We start from the raw sequence: 20320 nt of genomic DNA, 5'->3' as shown, positions 1-20320 counted from the left end.
AACTATGGTGGAGTCTTATCTACTAAAAATATGTGGCGGTGACTATGCTGGAAGTCTATCATCCTGCGGCTCTCCGGAACTTTAACCTGCTACCTGAAAGGAATTAGAAAAAACAAGAGCATCAGAGCGCTACATCAAAATCATCTTCATCCGCCCAAAGGGAAGGGCTACTAGATGTGATGGAGTCTTTATCTATTAAATATAGTCTACGTAGATAATTTACCATGTATCTAAATAGAATTAATATTTAGAAACCTACAACACGAGACGTAGTACGTCAAGCGAAATAATCCAAACAAGGAGACCATCATGTATATACCATATGTCTCAAATTGTAGATAACTAAACATCAATACTGAACTAAGAACAAACAATCTAAATAGAATTAATAATTAGAAACTCACAACACGAAATTGGTATGTCGAGCGAAATAATCCAAACAAGAAAACTCTTATGTATATATCATAGGTCTCAAATTGTGAATCGCTAATTATCAATTCCAAACTAGGAATAAAGGAAAGCAATACAAGGAAGTAAAGTCATCACAATATCGGAACAAAAATATCTTCCACTATTCCTTGAAAGATAATATAAACAATAGTATATAAATCCCACGTACCCACAAGAGTAAAGTACCTCGGTCATATATAACTCAGCGATGAGTCATGTTCATAATGGCGTCCACCAAGACTTAGGCTATCAGGTAATTATCACAATGCAAATCCTTGTAAAGTTTATAATTTATCGTATTATCATGCGGGACGGACTACCAAATCGGCATCCTAATAGTGTACACAGCTCATTAGTCTCATTGCATCAACGTGCGGGACGGACTATCAAATCAAGACATCCTAGGTATACGGCTCACAAGCCTTATCGCATCTACGTGCGGGACGGACTACTAGATCAAGTATCCTAAAACATGACTCAATGGCCTGTACTAATGGTATGTTGACGCACTATCCTAAGTAGTAGTGGTGGTGCTCATCAATGATATCTATACATGTATATAATGTTTAAGTAACCCATATCCCAAGTGTGGTTGAAAATAATACATGTAATAATCCTCTCCTGGATATTTGTGAGTGTGCTACAATACTATTCATGTATGCTCATGATTGTATGTATGCCATCGTGCGGTTCGAACCCCGTACTCATAGTTAAATGATGCAAAAATAACCACTTAAAAACAAAGAGAACACAGGTCGGTCGACCGCCCTTAGGGCGTCGGTCGATCAAAAGCAACCGTGCACACAATGTGCACGCTCAGGTCCTTACCATTCGACCGGCTAGTCTTGATCGGTCGACCGGCTAGAGAGGAAAACACAAGTTTAGGTTTGTGATGTTTTGTATTTTATAACTTTATTTAAAAACTTATTTTTATCAACATGAGGCATATGACAAGTTCATAATTACTTAATAGGAATTAACTGATCATGATATAAACACTTGAATTAAATTAATTAGGGTTTAACATCCTAATTAATAAAAAAATTTCAAATAACCTAATTTATAAATATGCTTAAGTAAACATGATAAATTCTAAACATTGAATAGAGATAAATTCGTTTAAACATGCTCACATCACTTACTTAAGTAAACATGATAAATTCTAAACATTGAATAGAGATAAATTCGTTTAAACATGCTCACATCACTTAGGTATCATCAACCTAGGGTTTATTGAATAGAGATAAATTCGTTTAAACATGCTCACATCACTTAGGTATCATCAACCTAGGGTTTAGACCTATTTAATTAGCAAGAAAACTCAAATAATTATTAAGCTAGGGTTTAAACATGATTTAAGAATAATTAAAAAGTTAAAAACGAAATTAAATACAACGCTAATGATCATAATCATCAAATTAATATAAACAGCAACTAAAACTACAGATTTTCATATTGGTTTAAAGATTAACATCATAAACTAAGATTTTAAAACATCGGGTTAAGCTTAAACATGAGATTCATCAATTAAACATATTAAATATTGAATTAACTACATGAAAAGGTTTGGAGGAAGATGATCTTGCCTCAAACATCGCATTGAACTCCTGAACATATACGTGCAAGATCCCTTTTCACCAAAGTCGCAAAATCTCGTCTCCTCTCGACAAACGCCTCAAGAACTCTCCTAAATCTCACAAATTATGACTAAGGTTTGAGAGAGAGGAAGAGGGGCTGCTAGGGTTTGGAATACTGATAAAAAGATATGAGAGGCTGCCATGCGTTAATAAGTTAAATTGTTTCGACTTTATTTACAGATACCCTACTGACACTGACAAGCAAATGTTGGCTAAACAAACTGGCCTAACAAGAAACCAGGTAACACACAATCTCCTTAATTTGAGTTTTAAACCTTTTTTTAATAATGTTTTTAAGGTTTTTTTTTTAAAATATTTGCTTATGCACTTGAATCATTAGTGATAAATTAATGCTATCAAAACCAGAGATAATAAATATTGACAATGTGAGCAGGTGTCAAATTGGTTTATTAATGCCAGAGTACGACTCTGGAAGCCAATGGTTGAAGAAATACACTCTCTTGAGATGCGACAACAAAATAAAGCTGGAGCTAGCGATGCAAACCATAACACCGACAAGCAACCTCAACTCCCATCATCTTCAACCGCAACCTCATCCAACGATACTTCCTTCTTTCACAATCAAAATCAATCCTCTAAACGACCTCACGATGAGCTTTCTCAAGTGTCTCACCACATTCAAGAGCCTAATTACAACTTTGTTTTTGATGGTTTCCATGGCCATCATAATATTGAAGTCGGAGGAGGTGTTGGAGTCAAAGAAAACGGTGATGTCTCCCTCACTCTTGGACTCCACCAAAATAACGGCATTTGCTTGGCGGACCCAATTCCATTGAACGTTGTTCATGGTTTTGGGCTTGGACTTGAGGAGTGCAATGACCCTTATGTGATTGGTTCTTTCGGAGGGCAGGATCGTCAATTTGGGAAGGACATTGGCGGGCGTTTGCTTCATGATTTTGTTGGATGAAGAATTACAATAGCTTAGCAAATTGTGGATGTGTTCACAGTATCATGATGGTGCATCATCGGGAGATAGCACTATTGAAGGCATAAGAGCACCGTTTGCCTCCCTTTGAACTGGGAGTCACAGGTACGCACGCTGCTAGCAGATCTATATATGGAATTAGTTCATTGTAATGAATGGCACCAGTTGCATTTTCTGTATATTTTGATGTTGAGAATGATACAATATATATATATATATATATATATATATGCATACATACATACATATATATAACTACAAACCCGAATCAAAACAGCCCAAACCCGAAACAGGAAACCTAGTCAGATTGGAAAAATAGTCTTCGGTATTTTGACTATAACTTTCACGTCCGACCTTGAAATGAGGTGATTTAAGATGTGTTGGAAATCTATTGAAGATACGTACAATTTTTGTCTTTACTCGTAACAATTGAAAACTATTTGGCTATTCCGAACAATGGATTTGTATGTACTCAACCTCCATACGTGTACTCCTTAAAATACATGTATAGAACATCGCTTACTACTCAACGCGTCTGCTACAATGTTCGTTTCCCCGGATGATACTGATGTGTGAACTCGTAATCCTTAATGAACTCGACCCATCGCTGCTATATCTGATTGAATTCCTTTTGGGAGAAGAGATACTTCACACTTGGCGGTCCATGAATAGCTCAAACTGTACCCCATAGAGGTAATGCCTCCACGTCTTCAGTGCTAAAACCACTATCATGTGTGGGATATTTATGCTCATGAGTCCTCAACTACCTCAAAATGTAAGCTACTACTCTCTAGGTCTGCATCAAAATACCTCCTAGACCCAATAACGACGCATCCGTATAGACAACAAAAGTCTTATCACTATTCGGAATGACCAACATCGGCGTTGTAGACAACTTAGTCTTCAATGTCTCAAATGTCTTCTGGCACTCTGGTCCCCAAACAAACTGTACACCCTTCTTCATAAGGCGTGGTAGTGGGGTATCACTCTTAGAGAAGTCCTGGATGATTTTCTTAGTAATAGCCGGCCAGACCCAAGAAGCTACGAGTCTCTATAATGGTCTTCGGCGGCTCCTAATCAAGTATTGCCTCTACCTTAGCTAGATCTACAACAATGTCCTCCTTGCTGATAACATGGCCTAAAATCTGGCCTCAGATAATCAAAACTCGCACTTACTGAACTTAGCACATACTTGGTGCTCCCACAAAGTCTGCAATGCCAATCGTAGGTGCTGCTCATGCTCGACCTCCGACCGCGAGTAAATGAAGATGTCGTCGATAAACACGATCACAAACTGGTCCAAGTATGGACGGGAAAACTTAATTGATCAAATCCATGAATACCACAAGTTCCTTGGTCAGCCCAAATAGCATGATAAAAAAACTCAAAAGATCCATATCGAGTCAGAAAGACGGTCTTGGGAATATCCATCTCTCGAACCCGCAACTGATGATAACCAGAACGAAGATCAATCTTCAAGAAACACTGATAAATTCTTGATAGTAGATACCTGTTTCGGATGGTGACCTTATTCAACTCATAATAATCTATACATAAACACATACTACAGTCCTTCTTCTCTATAGAGAGGACCAGTGCTCCCCACGGAAAATGACTCCGACGAATAAATCCCTAAGATAAAAACTCATCTAATTGAATCTGTAGCTCCCTCATCTCAACAGGTGTCATATGATAAGGTGTCTGGGATATCAGCGTTGTGCCTAGCTGCATCTCAATGCAAAACTTAACCTTTCTCACTGGAGGTAATCTAGGTACGTCCTGAAAGACATCCTGATACTCTGAGATGACTCCGGTCTCGCTCAAATCTATACCCCAATCCGGAAACACCACCTCCTCGACGTGTGCCAGAAATGACTCCGCATTCTGGTTACCTATGAGGTTGCTACTATCTATTCAAACCTATCAAATGCTCACAAGCTGACTGTCTTCGCAAAACAGTCGATACTAACGTGGTAGGAAGATAATTAATCCATACCAAGAATCACATCGAGCTCGGATATACACAAAATGAACAAATCGACTATGAACTTAGACTCATCTAAGCTGATAATGCATCTCCGACAAATACTCTCTAAGAGGGATGTCGCTTCCAAAGGAGTAGAAACTGACAAAGGAATGTCTAGGGAATGTGTAATTAACTGAGACTATCCATGATAGCAAAAATAGATAAAAAAGAATACGAAGCTCTTATACCAAAAAGATACAAGTTGGGAAGGAGTTCACTAAGAACGTACCTTCCACTAAGGTTCTATTCACATCATGATCACTTGGTACATTGTAAAAACTTGACCGAACGCTATGGTCCGCTGTGCTGAAGGCTCTGCAGTAAATAAAACTATCTAACTCTGAGTTAACTTCTGAATAGCATGCATATGATCCTCAATCCTTAAAGTCAATGGTGGTGACTCAAATTTTCACTATTGGCCAAACCCGCGGCCCTGCGACTACTGACTTTGGCCTTTGCCCTGCTGGCCTCCTATTGGTGCCTTGTAACAATCTCTCGTCTTATGTCCAATCTTGTTACAGTTATAACAATGCACCGAGAGCAACTCGATATTGGCTAAAGTCTACTGCTAAAATGCTAGCACTAGTTGTTCTTGGGCCTTGGGTTTCTCTATTTAAACCAGTAACATTTCTTCACACTAGTCTATGTAGGACTAAAGTGGGGGTGTCACACAGCTGATACGACTGGTGGTAGAAGTTCAGATGATGATATTGTTGGCGGAATCTTGTTGGTTATTTTCTCCTTAGGCCTACTATTCTAGCAGCAATTAGCGCTATGATATCAATCAAGTACTATTAAGCCTGCTGCGGTTCAGGCTCTGAATCAGCTTGCCCTGCTCGTCCTGACATCTATAATTTCAGGATTAGATCTTATAAGACATAGTAAATGAGATCTCAAATATATATAACATAACATATAACAGTAGGAAAATTGTTTCATATATCATTCACGTAATTACTTTTCAATCAAAGTAAGGTAGTCATAAAAAATTCATAATTTTTTAGATATATGTTTATAACGTCCTCACTCATTCTAGGAATTCCTAGTGGACTCTATACATAATTCCTAAGAAACTCTATCATAGCTCCATGACTCAACACATGATGATCCTAAAGATGCTGGAACTACAGCTCTGATACCAACTGTGTCACCCCAAGTTTCACACAAGGCTGTAGTCCAAGGTGAACCTAAGGATGTCAAATCGGCCATGCACCCACAATGCTCAAAAACACATTTTACCATCATAGTAATATCTCTAGTGGAAGAAACAACAAGTGTTGATACAAAACATGAAAGATAAAGGTAATAATGAAATGAACATGATTAAATGAAAAGATATTCAATAATATAATCATGTCCCAAATGAAACAAAATGAAATACAACTAAAACTGGAATAAATATAAAATGTCTCGATACACAGAGTCAACTGAAAAGTACATAAGCTCTCTCAGCCCTCAAAATAAAATGCAAGTTTAATAATCAACTAGAAACAAAACTAAACATCTGTGGAGCAGAAACTACTAAAAATAATTGATGGCGACTATGCTGAAAGTCCGTCAACCTGCGGCTCTACGAAACTCTACACCGCTACCTAAAAAGAAGAGAAATCATGTCAGAATGCTAACAAGATCATCTCCATCTGCCCCCAGGGGAAGGGCTACTAAGTATGATAGAGGCTCTACCTATAAGTGCATAGTCTACCTAGATCATTTTACCCTAAACTATATAGAATTTTTGTTTAGAAATTTACAACACAAGACTAGTACGTCAAGTGAAATAATCCAAATAAGGAAACTCTCATATACCATGTGTCTCAAGTCGTAAATTTCTAGATATAAATTCCAACTAAGAATAAAACAATAAAGGAAAACAATCTAGAAAGAAATACATCAATCATATCCAAACAAAATACCATCCAACTCCTCATACCATCCTTAGTGGAACAAAACAGATACCAGTACACTATCCTGTGTACCAAAGTTGTGAAATACCTTCACAATAGATCATATCGAATGAGTGTCAATAATCGCCTACGCTTAGGTTATCATCAAATTTCTCAAATCGTCCTTCTCTAGAATTCTTCAACTCATCGCACCCCATATGGACTAATAAATAGTATATCAACTCATCACACCCCGTGCGGACTGATAAATAGGTATATCAACCCCTGCACAAAACCGCATCTAACACACTCAGAGTGTAGTCCATCCGCAGTCTCATTGCAGGTCCCAACTAACCCCACTCAACATCCTTAATAAAAGCTAACTATAAAAGTCGTTATTCGTAACGATTACAAACTATTTGGCTATTCCGAACAATAGATTTGTACGTACTCAATCTCCGTATGTGTGAAAGGCCCTAGAGGGGCGTGAATAGGATTTATGGATAATGAATGTGCAATTAAAAGATTTTCCAACAAACCACAAAAAAATATGAAGTGCAATAACAATAAAAGAGAGTAGGAATTAGAAATAGTTAGCCAATTAATGACACGCGGTTTGTTCATGAAGTTCAGTCCTCTGACCTACGTCCCCGCTCCTCACTCTCGAGAAGAAATCCACTAACACACCCGGTTTGGAAGCTGGAACTTCTGTACACAACAATCTCCACTGAGATCTCACAACTACACTGTAGATCTCCACGAGATCAAGCTCACAACAGTTACAAATGAAAGAAAAGCTCTCTCTTACAGCAGCCCTATGGCAAGAGGAAGATATTGTAAGTGAAGCTTGGGATGTGAGATTTGGAAGTGTAAAAACAAGTGAAAGTTGAAGCTCTTTTGAACAATAAACACAAACTCAAGAGATTTTTCAGTGCTTTCTTGGTTATTGAAGTTAATGGGGATGGTAGGTATTTATAAGAAGTGAAGATGATAGCCAAGTCCCAAAGAAACAGACAAAATCCTCTAAAAACCAAGATTTCTGAAACTATACAAAACTAGCCGTTGGAAGGCTTATCAGTCGACTGACGGGTTTCATCAATCGACTGATGAGCTAACCGTTTCAGACAATTTTCAGCTCATCAGTCGACTGATGAGGTTATATGTCGACTAGTCAGTCGACCAAATAAGAAACAAAAACTTTTTAAGATTCTGACGGGTTTCAACAGTCGACTGATCTCAAGCATCAGTCGACTGATAACGACCTTTTAGCCAGTATAGGATTTTGAAAATGAGTTTCAAATGTTATTTAAAAATAGTAAATAAATTCTAAAAAATGTGAAACTTTGAAAATAGTTTATAAATATAATAACAAACTTGTTTGAAATGGAATTTTGCAAAAAGGTCCTCGTATTTGTGAAAATTATTGTTTTAGCAAAAATATCAAAATACGAGTATTAAAAATGTGTAAGTGTGTTATCCCAAGAGCTTCAAATATAATCAACAAACTTTGCCTACATTAAGTACTAGAGAGAAAATAAAATAGCAAATATCCCTCACATATAAGTATATGGCTTGAGTCTTGATATTTGCTTCTATGTTGATGAAGCTTCTCATGTATGTAGTGCTCTTTGAAAGCTTTACTTCATCACTTTGCCTCCATCTCCTTAGATATCGTCGTTGTAGCCCATATTCCATCCACTCCTCTATCAATGGTGCTAATGAATTATAGTCTACAATATAGCTCAATAAACAATTAGCACCAATAATGGTGTTTATAAATCATCATCAAAACAAAAAGGTTAATAATCTTCTCCTTTTTGATGATGACAAATAACCATTATTCAAGAGCAAATAAAATTGATTAGTTGGCTTATAGATAGTTGCTCCCCCTATCTATAAGTCTATAAGGGTCCCCCTAACTATGTTCACAAATGAGGAGATTTTTCTCCCCCTTTGTCACCATCAAAAATGGGGTAAAAAAAATACAATATGCATGTCAAAACCTACACAATGTACCTCAAGTGTTGGCCTACCCGTGTTACTTTCTCAAGCGTTCGGAATTACTACCTCTCACTAGGCTTTACTACCGACCTCACTCCTCTTGGGATTGACCCTGGTCTCTCACCTCTACACTCCTCTTGGTACCGTGTGTGCTTAAGCATGGTATGACATTGTGGATCAAGAAAAGAATAGATATGAGAATGGTAAAGTGAAGAATCATAGCAAGCAAAAATAGGCAAAAATATATTTTTTTTAAAGAATGCACATGTCTAATTCATTTCTAATACGACAAAAATCAACTTCATAAAGGGGTTTGGTAAAGATACCCACTAATTGAGATTTTGTGTCAATATAAACAAGAGAAACATCTTTCCGTTCAACATGGTCACGCAAGAAGTAATGTCGTATATCTATATGTTTGGTTCTAGAATGCAAAATGGAATTTTTTGAAATATTGATAGCACTATTATTATCACAAAAAAAATTTGTATCATGAAAATACAAATCAAAATCAACCAAATTTTGTTTTATCCATAAAAGTTGTGCACAACATAAGCCAGCGATAATGTATTTTGCTTCCATAGTGGACAAGGCAACACAATTTTATTTCTTGGATGTCCAAGATAAAAGGGAGTTACCCAAAATTTGATAAGTACCACTCGTACTCTTGTGGTCCACCCTACAACCGGCAAAGTCGGTATCACAATAACCACAAAGATCAAAAAATGTATCCTTAGGGTAAAATAAACCAAGTTCTAAAGTGCCATTAATATATTTGATAATTCTTTTAACCACAATCAAATGATACTTTTAGGAGAAGCTTGAAAACGTGCACATGCACAAACACTAAACATGATATCTGGCCTACTAGCGGTGAGATAAAAGAGACTACCTATCATACCTCGATATAGCTTTACGTCTACCTTTTCACCACTATCATCCGCATCCAACTTGATGGTAGTGCTCATTGGAGTTGGGGCATGTTTGGAGCTTTCCATCCCAAATTTTTTCACCAACTCCCTAGCGTACTTGCTTTGCGACACGAATATGCCATCATTGGATTGCTTAACTTGGAGGCCGAGAAAGAAGGTGAGCTCTCCCATCATGCTCATCTAAAATTGATCTTGCATTACTTTAGAAAAGTCCTTGCATAAAGATTCATTAGTGGCACCAAGAATAATATCATCCACATAAATTTGAACTAAAATGAAATCATTCTTTCGTTTTCTAACAAAAAGAATATTATCAATTGTTCCTTTTGTAAAACCATGTTCATAAGAAAACTTGAAAGGCGAGCATACCAAGCTCTATGAGCTTGTTTTAACCCGTATAAAGTTTTTTGAACCAGGTATACATGATTTGGATAAGAAGAATCAATAAAGTCGGGGGTTGCTTAACATAAACCTCCCCTTCTATAAAACCATTTAAGAAAGAACTTTTGACATCCATCTAAAACAATTTAAAATTTTTGAAACTAGCAAAGACCAAAAACATTCTAATGGATTCTAATCTTGTAACCGGTGCAAAAGTTTTATCATTGTCTACGCCATCCTCTTGTTTGTATCATTGGGCAACTAAATGAACTTTATTCCTAGTAACTATGCCAAACTCATCAAGCTTATTTCTAAAAACCCATTTAGTTCCAATAATAAAAATATTGTTTGGTCTAGGAACTAACTTCCAAACATTGTTTCTTTGAAAATTATTCAATTCTTCATGCATAGCTAAAACTCAAAACTCATCTTTTAAAGCATTATCAATACATTTAGTTTCTATTTGGGATAAAAAGGCTACATTACCATATTCACTAATTGCTTTTGAGCGAGTCAAAATGCCTTTGGATAGACTTCCTATAATTTGGTCCTTGGTATGATCCGGTGCAAATTTCCAAGCCTTGGGGAGTTCTTCTTGATTTTGTTCATTTTTGCTTTCCCCATCATTTGGTGCTTCCATTGAGGGTGTATCATTTAGCTGCAAGAGCTCCATTCCTCCCTCAATCTCATCATCATCATCCCTAGGCAAACCATCTTGCAAACCATTATTAGATTCATCAAAAGTAACGTTTATAGACTCTTCAAAAATGAGTGTTCGCTTCTTGAAAACCCTATAAGCCTTACTTCTAGGTGCATATCCCAAAAATATACTAACATCAATTTTTGAATCAAACTTATCATGGTGGTCTTTAGTATTTAAGATAAAACATTTGTATCCAAAAATACAAAAATATCCAATATGTGGAGTTTTACCAAAAAAAGAGTTCATAAGGAGTTTTCTTGAAAGTATGTCTAATCAAAACACGATTTAAAACATGGCAAACCGTATTGATGGCTTCGGCCCAAAAATATTTTGGCAATACAAAAGAGTTTATCATTGTGCGTGGCATCTCTTGTATGGTTCTCTTTTTTCGTTTAACAACACCATTTTGTTGGGTGTTCCAGGAGCGGAAAACACATGTGTTATACCACTATGAGCACAAAAATCATTAAAGAATTTATTTTAAAATTCACCACCATGATCACTCCTAATTTTAACAACTTTTAAATCTTTTTTATTTTTAATTCTTTTTAAAAAATAAGAAAATTCTTCAAAACATTCATCTTTATTTGCAAGAAAAATTACCCATGTAAAACGTGAGAAATCATCAACAATAACAAAAACATAGTGTTGTTTACCACCTAGAGAGGCAACACGCATGGGTCCAAATAGATCAAGATATAATAATTATAAATGTTTAGAAGTGGATACCTCATTTATGGATTTGAAGGAATTCTTAGTTTGTTTACCTTTAGCACATTCCTCACAAGTAGAATCCTTAATATATGTTAGATTTGGTAGCCCTCTTACTAAGTTCTTCTTGGATAGCTTAGATATTAGCTCCATGTTAGCATGTCCAAGTCTCTTGTGCCAAATCTAAGGATCCCCATCCATCGCGATAAGTCACTTTACATCTTGATCTATTAGCTCATTCATCTCAAAAATATAAACAATAGATCTTCTAAAGGCAACAAAAATGATTTTATCATTCATATTAACAATGCATTTATCCGATTTAAAAGAAATATCAAAGCCTTTGTCACTTAATTGTCTAATGCTAAGAAGATTGTGATTTAGTTCATTAACAAAATAAACATCCTCAATTATGGGAGAATGTATCTTACCGATATTACTAATACTTACAATTTTACTTTTCTCACCACCACCAAAGGAGACATTGCCTCCTTCAATCCTTGATAGGGTTACAAATAGTTTCTTGCTGCCTGTCATGTGATGTGAGCAACCACTATCAAGGTACCACAACTCCTTACGTCTTGTGCGAGACGTTCCCTACATATAAAGAAGTTGTAGAACCTTTAGGTACCCAAACTTTGGGTCCTTGAATGTTAGTATTTTTGGTACCCTTAGGTACCCATATTAACTCATAATGATCAATTTTATTTTTTATCCTACAATAAGTAGATACATGACCATATTTCATGTAATATGTGCACAAAAACCTTTTCTTGTATGTAGGAGCATGAGATTGATGATACAATTTTCTATCAACATAATGATGACTAGAGTAAGCATTATTAGATTTAATGCTATTATTTTTTATTTCTAATAACTTAATTTTAGACCTTAGTTGTTTGTTTTTAAAGTCTAGATCTCCTATCATTTCATCTTTTAGAACAAGAGAGGATTGTAGTTGCTCAAACTTAGAATCACAAGAAACATGTAATTTTTTGAATGAAGAATATTTTTTTGCTAATTTTTTAAATTCAAATTTTAATTCTTCTAAAGCCGCTTCTAATTCATATTGGATATAAAGAGATTTACTTTCGGTTTCAGATTGTATCTCATCTTCATCAGCCATGAAACAAATGTTTCGGTCATGAAGAGCAATCTTGGTGCCCTCATCATCACTATCCGAATCGCTTGGTTCGGACTCATCCCAACCAGCATACATAGCCTTCTTCTTCTTATATTTCAAATACTTCTCCTTTAGCTTGGGACAATCCTTGGCTAAGTGTCCCGGTTTGTTGCATTCAAAACATTTACCTATACGAGGAGAAAATTTGTTGTTAGATCTATTTTTGAAATTTTTGTTCATTTTGATTAGTCTTGATATCCTTCTAGAGAGGTGTGCCACTTCTCTAGAGATATCATCTTCACTATCCGAGGAGGATTAGTCTTGATATCCTTCTAGAGAGGTGTGCCACTTCTCTAGAGATATCATCTTCACTATCCGAGGAGGATGAATCATCAATTGCTCCCTTGAGAGCTATGGACTTTGATTTTTGGGGTGGCTCCTCGGTTACCTTTGGGGGTGCTTCTTCCTTCTCCTTAACCTTCTTCTCATGGACCTTAAGCTTGCCAATAAGTCCATCAAGAGTGAGAGTAGATAAATCATGTGCTTCTTCGATGGCCGTAGCTTTAGGTTCCTAAGCCGGCGTCAAAGAGCGAAGAATTTTGTAGCACATCTCTTCTGTTGGTGGGTATTTATAAGAAGTGAAGATCGTTGTGAAGATAATGGAGTTGGTGGGTATTTATAAGAAGTGAAGATGACAGACAAGTCTCAAAGAAATAGACAACATCTCCCAAAAACCGAGATTTCTGAAACTGTACAAAACTAGTCGTTGGAAGGCTTATCAGTCGACTGATGGGTTTCATCAGTTGACTGATGAGCTGACCGTTTCAGGCAATTTTCAGCTCATTAGTCGACTGAATAGATCATCAATCGACTGATAAGGTCATCAGTCGACTGGTCAGTCGACCAAATAAGAAGCAGAAACTTTTTAAGATTCTGGCAGGTTTCATCAGTCGACTGATCTCAAGCATCAGTCGACTGATAACGACTTTTTAGCTAGTATAGGATTTTGAAAATGAGTTTCAAATGTCTTTTAAAAATAGTAAATAAATTCTAAAAAATGTGAAACATTGGAAATAGTTTATAAACATAATAACAAACTGTTAGACCCCTAGAGGGGGGGTGATTAGGGTCTTATGCTAATCTAATCCGATTTTATGCCAATTAAAATTAATTAATAAGTTATCCTAACAAGTATGAAATACAACATGATATGTGAACTAGGATAAGCAATATGAACAATAAAATATATCCTAGCAAAGAGATATACTATGAGATATATATGTAAGGATATGAAACTAACATAAGGGTAAACAAAATGAAACAAGATAGTGGATGATATAAAATAATGAGACAATGGCGAAATGAGCAATGAGCATAAATAAGAATAAACGCTAAAGCACACTCAAACACAATCAAATGATCACGGAGTTTGGACCTTCCGCCCTACGTCTCCGCTCCCCACTCCCGGGGAGAAATCCACTATCACAACCGGGTTTTCTACGTTCACCCGAATAACGTTTACACCTCACACTCGGTTTTCTAGCTAACCGAAAACTTTACAATCGACACTCTTGTAATCACACTCTACACCCTCACAAGTGTTGGACCTAGTCGTGTCTCCCTCAAGTGCTCGGTTACAACCTCTCCCTAGGCTCGTCAACCGATGCCACTCCTCTTAGGACAATCCCTGACTCTCACCACACACTCCTCTCGTTGTACAAGTGTATTACAGAGTGAATCTCACAATTAGGCTCAATAAATGATTGTTCTCTACTATGGATGAGAACACAATGAAAGCTCACACTCAATGTTACAACTCTCACAACCCTAAATATATTATGAATGCAAATACAATAAGCTCAAGTGGGTGTGTGTAACAATGAGATAAAATCAAATCTAAACTCAATATAAAACTAGCTTTAATAGAAATGATAATTAACAAATAATTAATAAATAAAAGCTAGAGAAGAGTTTAAAAAACTTCTCAATAGATGACAAGATGGAGAGATGGAGATTGAAGCCCAAAAAAGAAGGTGATCTCCTCCACTTGTGAAAACTTCTTCATAAACCAAACAAACACTAAAACACACTTAAACCCTTGTTTAAAACTTTCTTAAACTTGTTTAAAACACTCTCATGGTTTTTTTTAGAACTGAGATCAAGAAGGTATTTATAGCCTTCCAAAACCTCAGCCAAAAACCCCAAACAAAAGACCAAAAAGCCCCAGCCAATGGTAACAAGAAATAGCCGTTGGAACAGAACTGACAGAGCGCGAGTAACAAAAAAACAACAGAAATCTCCAGAGAGTTCGACGGTCGACCGCGGCCGTCGACCGCGAGAAATTTTTAGCTGACGGTCGACCGTGGCGGGCGCCCGCGAAAGTTTCTGCTGCCCACTATGCAAAGCACTCAGGCGCGGTTGACCGTGGCGGTCGACCGTGAACTGATATATGAAAATAAAGTTCTGAAAACTATTTTTCTGATTTTAAAACACTATTTAAAAATATCAAACAAATTCCAAAAAATATAAAACTTTGGGGAATTTTGACATTTTAAAACACTGTTCAAAAATGACTTCCCAAATGAAAAATATTAATATTTTACAAAATAGACCAAAACATGAAAATGTAAACATGTGAATTTTGACATTTTGGCTAAACCATGTTTTGAAACAATACAAAATGATTTTGTAGACTTAATAAAAGATGTATATAATGATTGTTAAGTCTATAAACTGAGAATACAATATTTTCTAGACTTAATAAAAGATGTATATAATGATTGTTAAGTCTATAAACTGAGAATACAATATTTTCACAAATATAATAGAAAATGAAACATATGAGTATGTTCATGAAAATATATTTGTTTCATATCTAAGTAGTTAAACCAAATCACAATAATAAATATGAAATATGTAATTTCATATTTATAAACATGAAAACCCAAAACCATGCATGTATATATATAACTATATATATACATAGAAACCAAATACGTGTGTATATGATATTGAGCTTAAGGTACTTAACACACATAATATAAAACCTATACTAAGTTACCCAAGCTAGATCTTAATCTGCAATAAACTCGACTTGGTACACTCGCGGATGAAGCTTGAACTTGATCTTTAACTTTGAATTGCATAAGCTTCAACCACTATATCCGCCAACCTCCATTTGATATGATCGTTATGGCGCAATCCATCCAACCTCCAACACAACATTAGTTGTAAATTGTTTGTTAAACATCATCAAAACAAGAAGGCCAACAATCTACCCCTTTTTGATGATGACAAACAATTTATAAAAAGGATATATGCATGAAAGGAAATGAATATACTTTAATATACAAAGTATAATATATCATGCATATAAACAAGAAAGAATATACTCACAATATCCCCCCTGACAACATCAAAAAGGGGACAAAAGGATGAAGAGAGCGAAAGCTCCCCCTACCTATAAGCATGGGTGAGTATAACACATAGAAAGATATAGGGATTGCTCCCCCTATCAAAATGCCATAAAGAATATATGAAATGAAGATCATGGCAAACATGTGAGCAAGCATAAATGAATATGCTAAATATCACTCTCATACAACAAGATAATGAGAATACATATGGATGTACCATTAAAATAAAGTGTCTCAAAACATAAACATAAAAATCATGTATAAAATAGATTTATGAAATCAAAAGAAGAGGAACATGAGAATCATGCAAAAAGTTTTCAAGCGAAAACAAATTAACCAAATGAAATCATAAATCAAATTTTAAGCCCAAAAATGATGTTTGATCAATAAGGAAAACTTTCTTTGAAGAACTCGATCAAACCACTCATAGAAGCATTATAAATCATATTGGAATTTGAATCATATATTTGTGCTTATATAATGAATTCAAGAGAACAAATCAAAGCAAAATTTTCATAGTTCAAAAATAAGATTACAAAACGTACAAGAATCATGAACTATGGATCAAAATCATCTTTAAGAGTATAAAACCAAACCATCATTGATTTTCAAAAATCAAGAGAGGCAACTATATCTAGCTCTTGAGCTAGTAACAACCCATATAAACATTCTAGCATCCGGTAAATATGATTTGGGAATAAACATCCAATAAATCCGGAGGGTTATATAAGTACAAACCTCTCATCAAAACAAAACAAAAAATCATGAAAACAAAAGATTTTATCAATTAAAAATTGTTTTCATATAAAAAGATTTCAAAGCATAATTTTCAAAACCAAGACAAAGAAAAATAAAAATACTAAAATTCTTGGTTTAAAATCAAATTTGTTTTGGTACCTAAGTAATGTTGGTACCAAAAAATAAAAATACTAAAATTCTTGGTTTAAAATCAAATTTGTTTTGGTACCTAAGTAATGTTGGTACCAAAAGGTTTAGGGACATGAACCCTATCATTAAAGCTCAAAGCCCTAGGGTTATGAACCATATTGGGAACATATGGTGCACTAACGCGGTCAAAACAATATTCATTCAAATGACCCTTCCGGTTGTAATTTGTGCAATGAAAGAGATCCATTTGTTTTTGTAGACCATTAGCTCGTGCACGGGAATCATTTGCAAATAAAGATTTTCCTTTTAAATTATATCGCAAATGAGAAGCATCATTAAACAAAGGTGGTTTACTCGAGAAATTTGGCAAGTTTGAATATTTTTTCAAATGATAACAAAACTTCGCTAAATGGCCAAATCTACCACAAACATCACATTTAAAAACATGTGGTCTACTAGAAACATTTGGCTAATGAGATTTCTTTTTCAAATCAAAACAATATTCGGCCAAATGACCAAAACGACCATAATGATCACACTTGAACACACTAGCATGCTTATGATGAACTTTGTGAGAATGAGCATGTGAATGTGTAAGTGTAAAAGATGAAGAAGCTACATGAGATGCACAAGGAGCATTAGAATTCTTATGTTTGTGTGCATCATAGCAAAATTTAGATAAATGACCTTTTCGACCACAAATAGAGCATTTGTAAATTTTGCTATATATGTGTGCATGATGAGTAGATGATGACTTAGACTTGGCACATATATCCATAAGCCTCTTATGATTATTAGTGCATGTTTTCAAAGTTGAATCTAAAGATGAAATGCTTTTATTCATAAGATTCAAATCTTTATTTTTAGGCACATATGCATTTTTAGAAGTAGAACATAAATAGTCATTTATAAAGGAAGCAGTATCATTTTGTATGTTCTCTACTTCTAAGTTGTCATTATTTTTATCATGAGTCAAGTTATCAATATCCAATTTCAAATTTTTATTTTCCAAATTTAACATATCATTGTTTTCTTGAAGAGCAATACTTTCTTGAGAAATGATATCAAATTTAGAAGCTAACTTCTCATGATTGGATTTTAAATCTTCATGCTTGCTTTTTAAATCAATAAAATTATTTTGCAATTTGTTTAAGGCATACAATAATTTTTCACTAGCACAAGCAAGTTCATCATTAGGTAAATCATTAATGGTTTCGAACTCGCAAACCTCACTAGGGCTCTCGCCTAGTACGCGTGTGCATGACGCTCCATATGAACTTGAAGCCGGATCCTCCAAAGCTTGTCGGATAGCCTCCAAGTTCCTTTGATGCGCTTCTATGAATTTCCACAATGTATAAGCGCTATCAAAAGAATCAAGCTTGTTAGACAATAATGAATTAAATGCATTTAATAAAAATTCTAACTTAAGCTTGTTCATAATAAACATCTTTTTATCATGTTTGCTCCACTTGGATTTCTCCAATGTGGGCACAATATAAGAACAATCAATAACTTCCCATAAATCGATATTTTTAGATTGAACAAATAATTTGAATCTAAAACACCATTAAACATAGGGGAAAACATTGAATTTAGGAGCAATACTAGAATCATAGCCTAAACAAGATGCATCATTCATATCCATAATTTGTAAAAATATGCAAGCAAGATGCAAATACAATCAAAACAAGATTAGCACAAAAAGATAACTTAGATCTTTAACTCAAGGCGATTAGACCTTAAATCAAAGAGCACCAAGCTCTGATACCAATTGTTAGACCCTAGAGAGAGGGGTGGTTAGGGTCTTATGCTAATCTAATCCAATTTTATGCCAATTAAAATTAATTAATAAGTTATCCTAGCAAGTATGAAATACAACATGATATGTGAACTAGGATAAGCAATAGAACAATAAAATATATCCTAGCAAAGAGATATACTATAAGATATATATGCAAGGATATGAAACTAACATAAGGGTAAACAAAATGAAACAAGATAGTGGATGATATAAAACAATGAGACAATGGCGAAATGAGCAATGAGCATAAATAAGAATAAACGCCAAAGCACACTCAAACACAATCAAATGGTCACGGAGTTCGGACCTTCTGTCCTACGTCTCCGATCCCCACTCCCGGGGAGAAATCCACTATCACAACCAGGTTTTCTACGTTCACTCGAATAACGTTTACACCTCACACTCGGTTTTCTAGCTAACCGAAAACTTTACAATCGACACTCTTGCAATCACACTCTACACCCTCACAAGTGTTGGACCTAGCCGTGTCTCCCTCAAGTGCTCGGTTACAACCTCTCCCTAGACTCATCAACCGACGCCACTCCTCTTGGGATGATCCCCGACTCTCACCACACACTCTTCTCGGTGTACAAGTGTATTACAGAGTGAATCTCACAATTAGGCTCAATAAATGATTGTTCTCTACTATGGATGAGAACACAATGAAAGCTCACACTCAATGTTACAACTCTCACAACCCTAAATATATTATGAATGCAAATACAATAAGCTCAAGTGGGTGTGTGTAACAATGAGATAAAATCAAATCTAAACTCAATATAAAACTAGCTTTAATAGAAATGATAATTAACAAATAATTAAAAAATAAAAGCTAGAGAAGAGTTTAAAAAACTTCTCAATAGATGACAAGATGGAGAGATGGAGATTGAAGCCCAAACAAGAAGGTGATCTCCTCCACTTGTGAAAACTTCTTCATAAACCAAACAAACACTAAAACACACTTAAACCCTTGTTTAAAAATTTCTTAAACTTGTTTAAAACACTCTCATGGTTTTTTTTAGAACTGAGATCAAGAGGGTATTTATAGCCTTTCAAAACCTTAGCCAAAAACCCCAAACAAAAGACCAAAAAGCCCCAGCCAATGGTAACAAGAAATAGCCGTTGGAACAGAACTGACAGAGCGGCGGTCAACCGCGGCGGTCGACCGCGAGCAACAAAAAAACAACAGAAAAATCCAGAGAGTTCGACAAGTGTGTATATGATATTGAGCTTAAGGTACTTAACACACATAATATAAAACCTATACTAAGTTACCCAAGCTAGATCTTGATCTTCAATAAGCTCGACTTGGTACACTCACAGATGAAGCTTGAACTTGATCTTTAACTTTGAATTGTATAAGATTCAACCACTATATCCGCCAACCTCCATTTGAAATGATCATTATGGCGCAATCCATCC

General features: G+C 35.4%; 1 protein-coding gene across 1 annotated transcript; it reads left to right on the top strand.

Annotated features, from left to right (window-relative positions):
* Positions 2234-3266, top strand: LOC109844660 (BEL1-like homeodomain protein 9). The gene is made up of 2 exons (XM_020413772.1): positions 2234-2328; positions 2482-3266. Exons 1-2 carry the CDS (start codon positions 2293-2295, stop codon positions 3013-3015), a joined length of 570 nt encoding a protein of 189 aa, XP_020269361.1. The 5' UTR covers positions 2234-2292; the 3' UTR covers positions 3016-3266.

The sequence above is a fragment of the Asparagus officinalis genome, chromosome 6 (genome assembly GCF_001876935.1).
Source record: "Asparagus officinalis chromosome 6, Aspof.V1, whole genome shotgun sequence".
Classification (NCBI taxonomy): Eukaryota; Viridiplantae; Streptophyta; class Magnoliopsida; order Asparagales; family Asparagaceae; genus Asparagus; species Asparagus officinalis.
The sequence above is the reverse complement of the archived record's forward strand: the minus strand, read 5'-3'. Positions and strand labels throughout refer to the sequence as shown.

Coding starts and splice junctions, on each gene's coding strand:
- LOC109844660 (XM_020413772.1), top strand. CDS start 2,293: ATGTTGGCTAAACAAACTGGCCTAACAAGAAACCAG. Junction 2,329..2,481: donor CTGGCCTAACAAGAAACCAG/GTAACACACAAT, acceptor CAATGTGAGCAG/GTGTCAAATTGGTTTATTAA.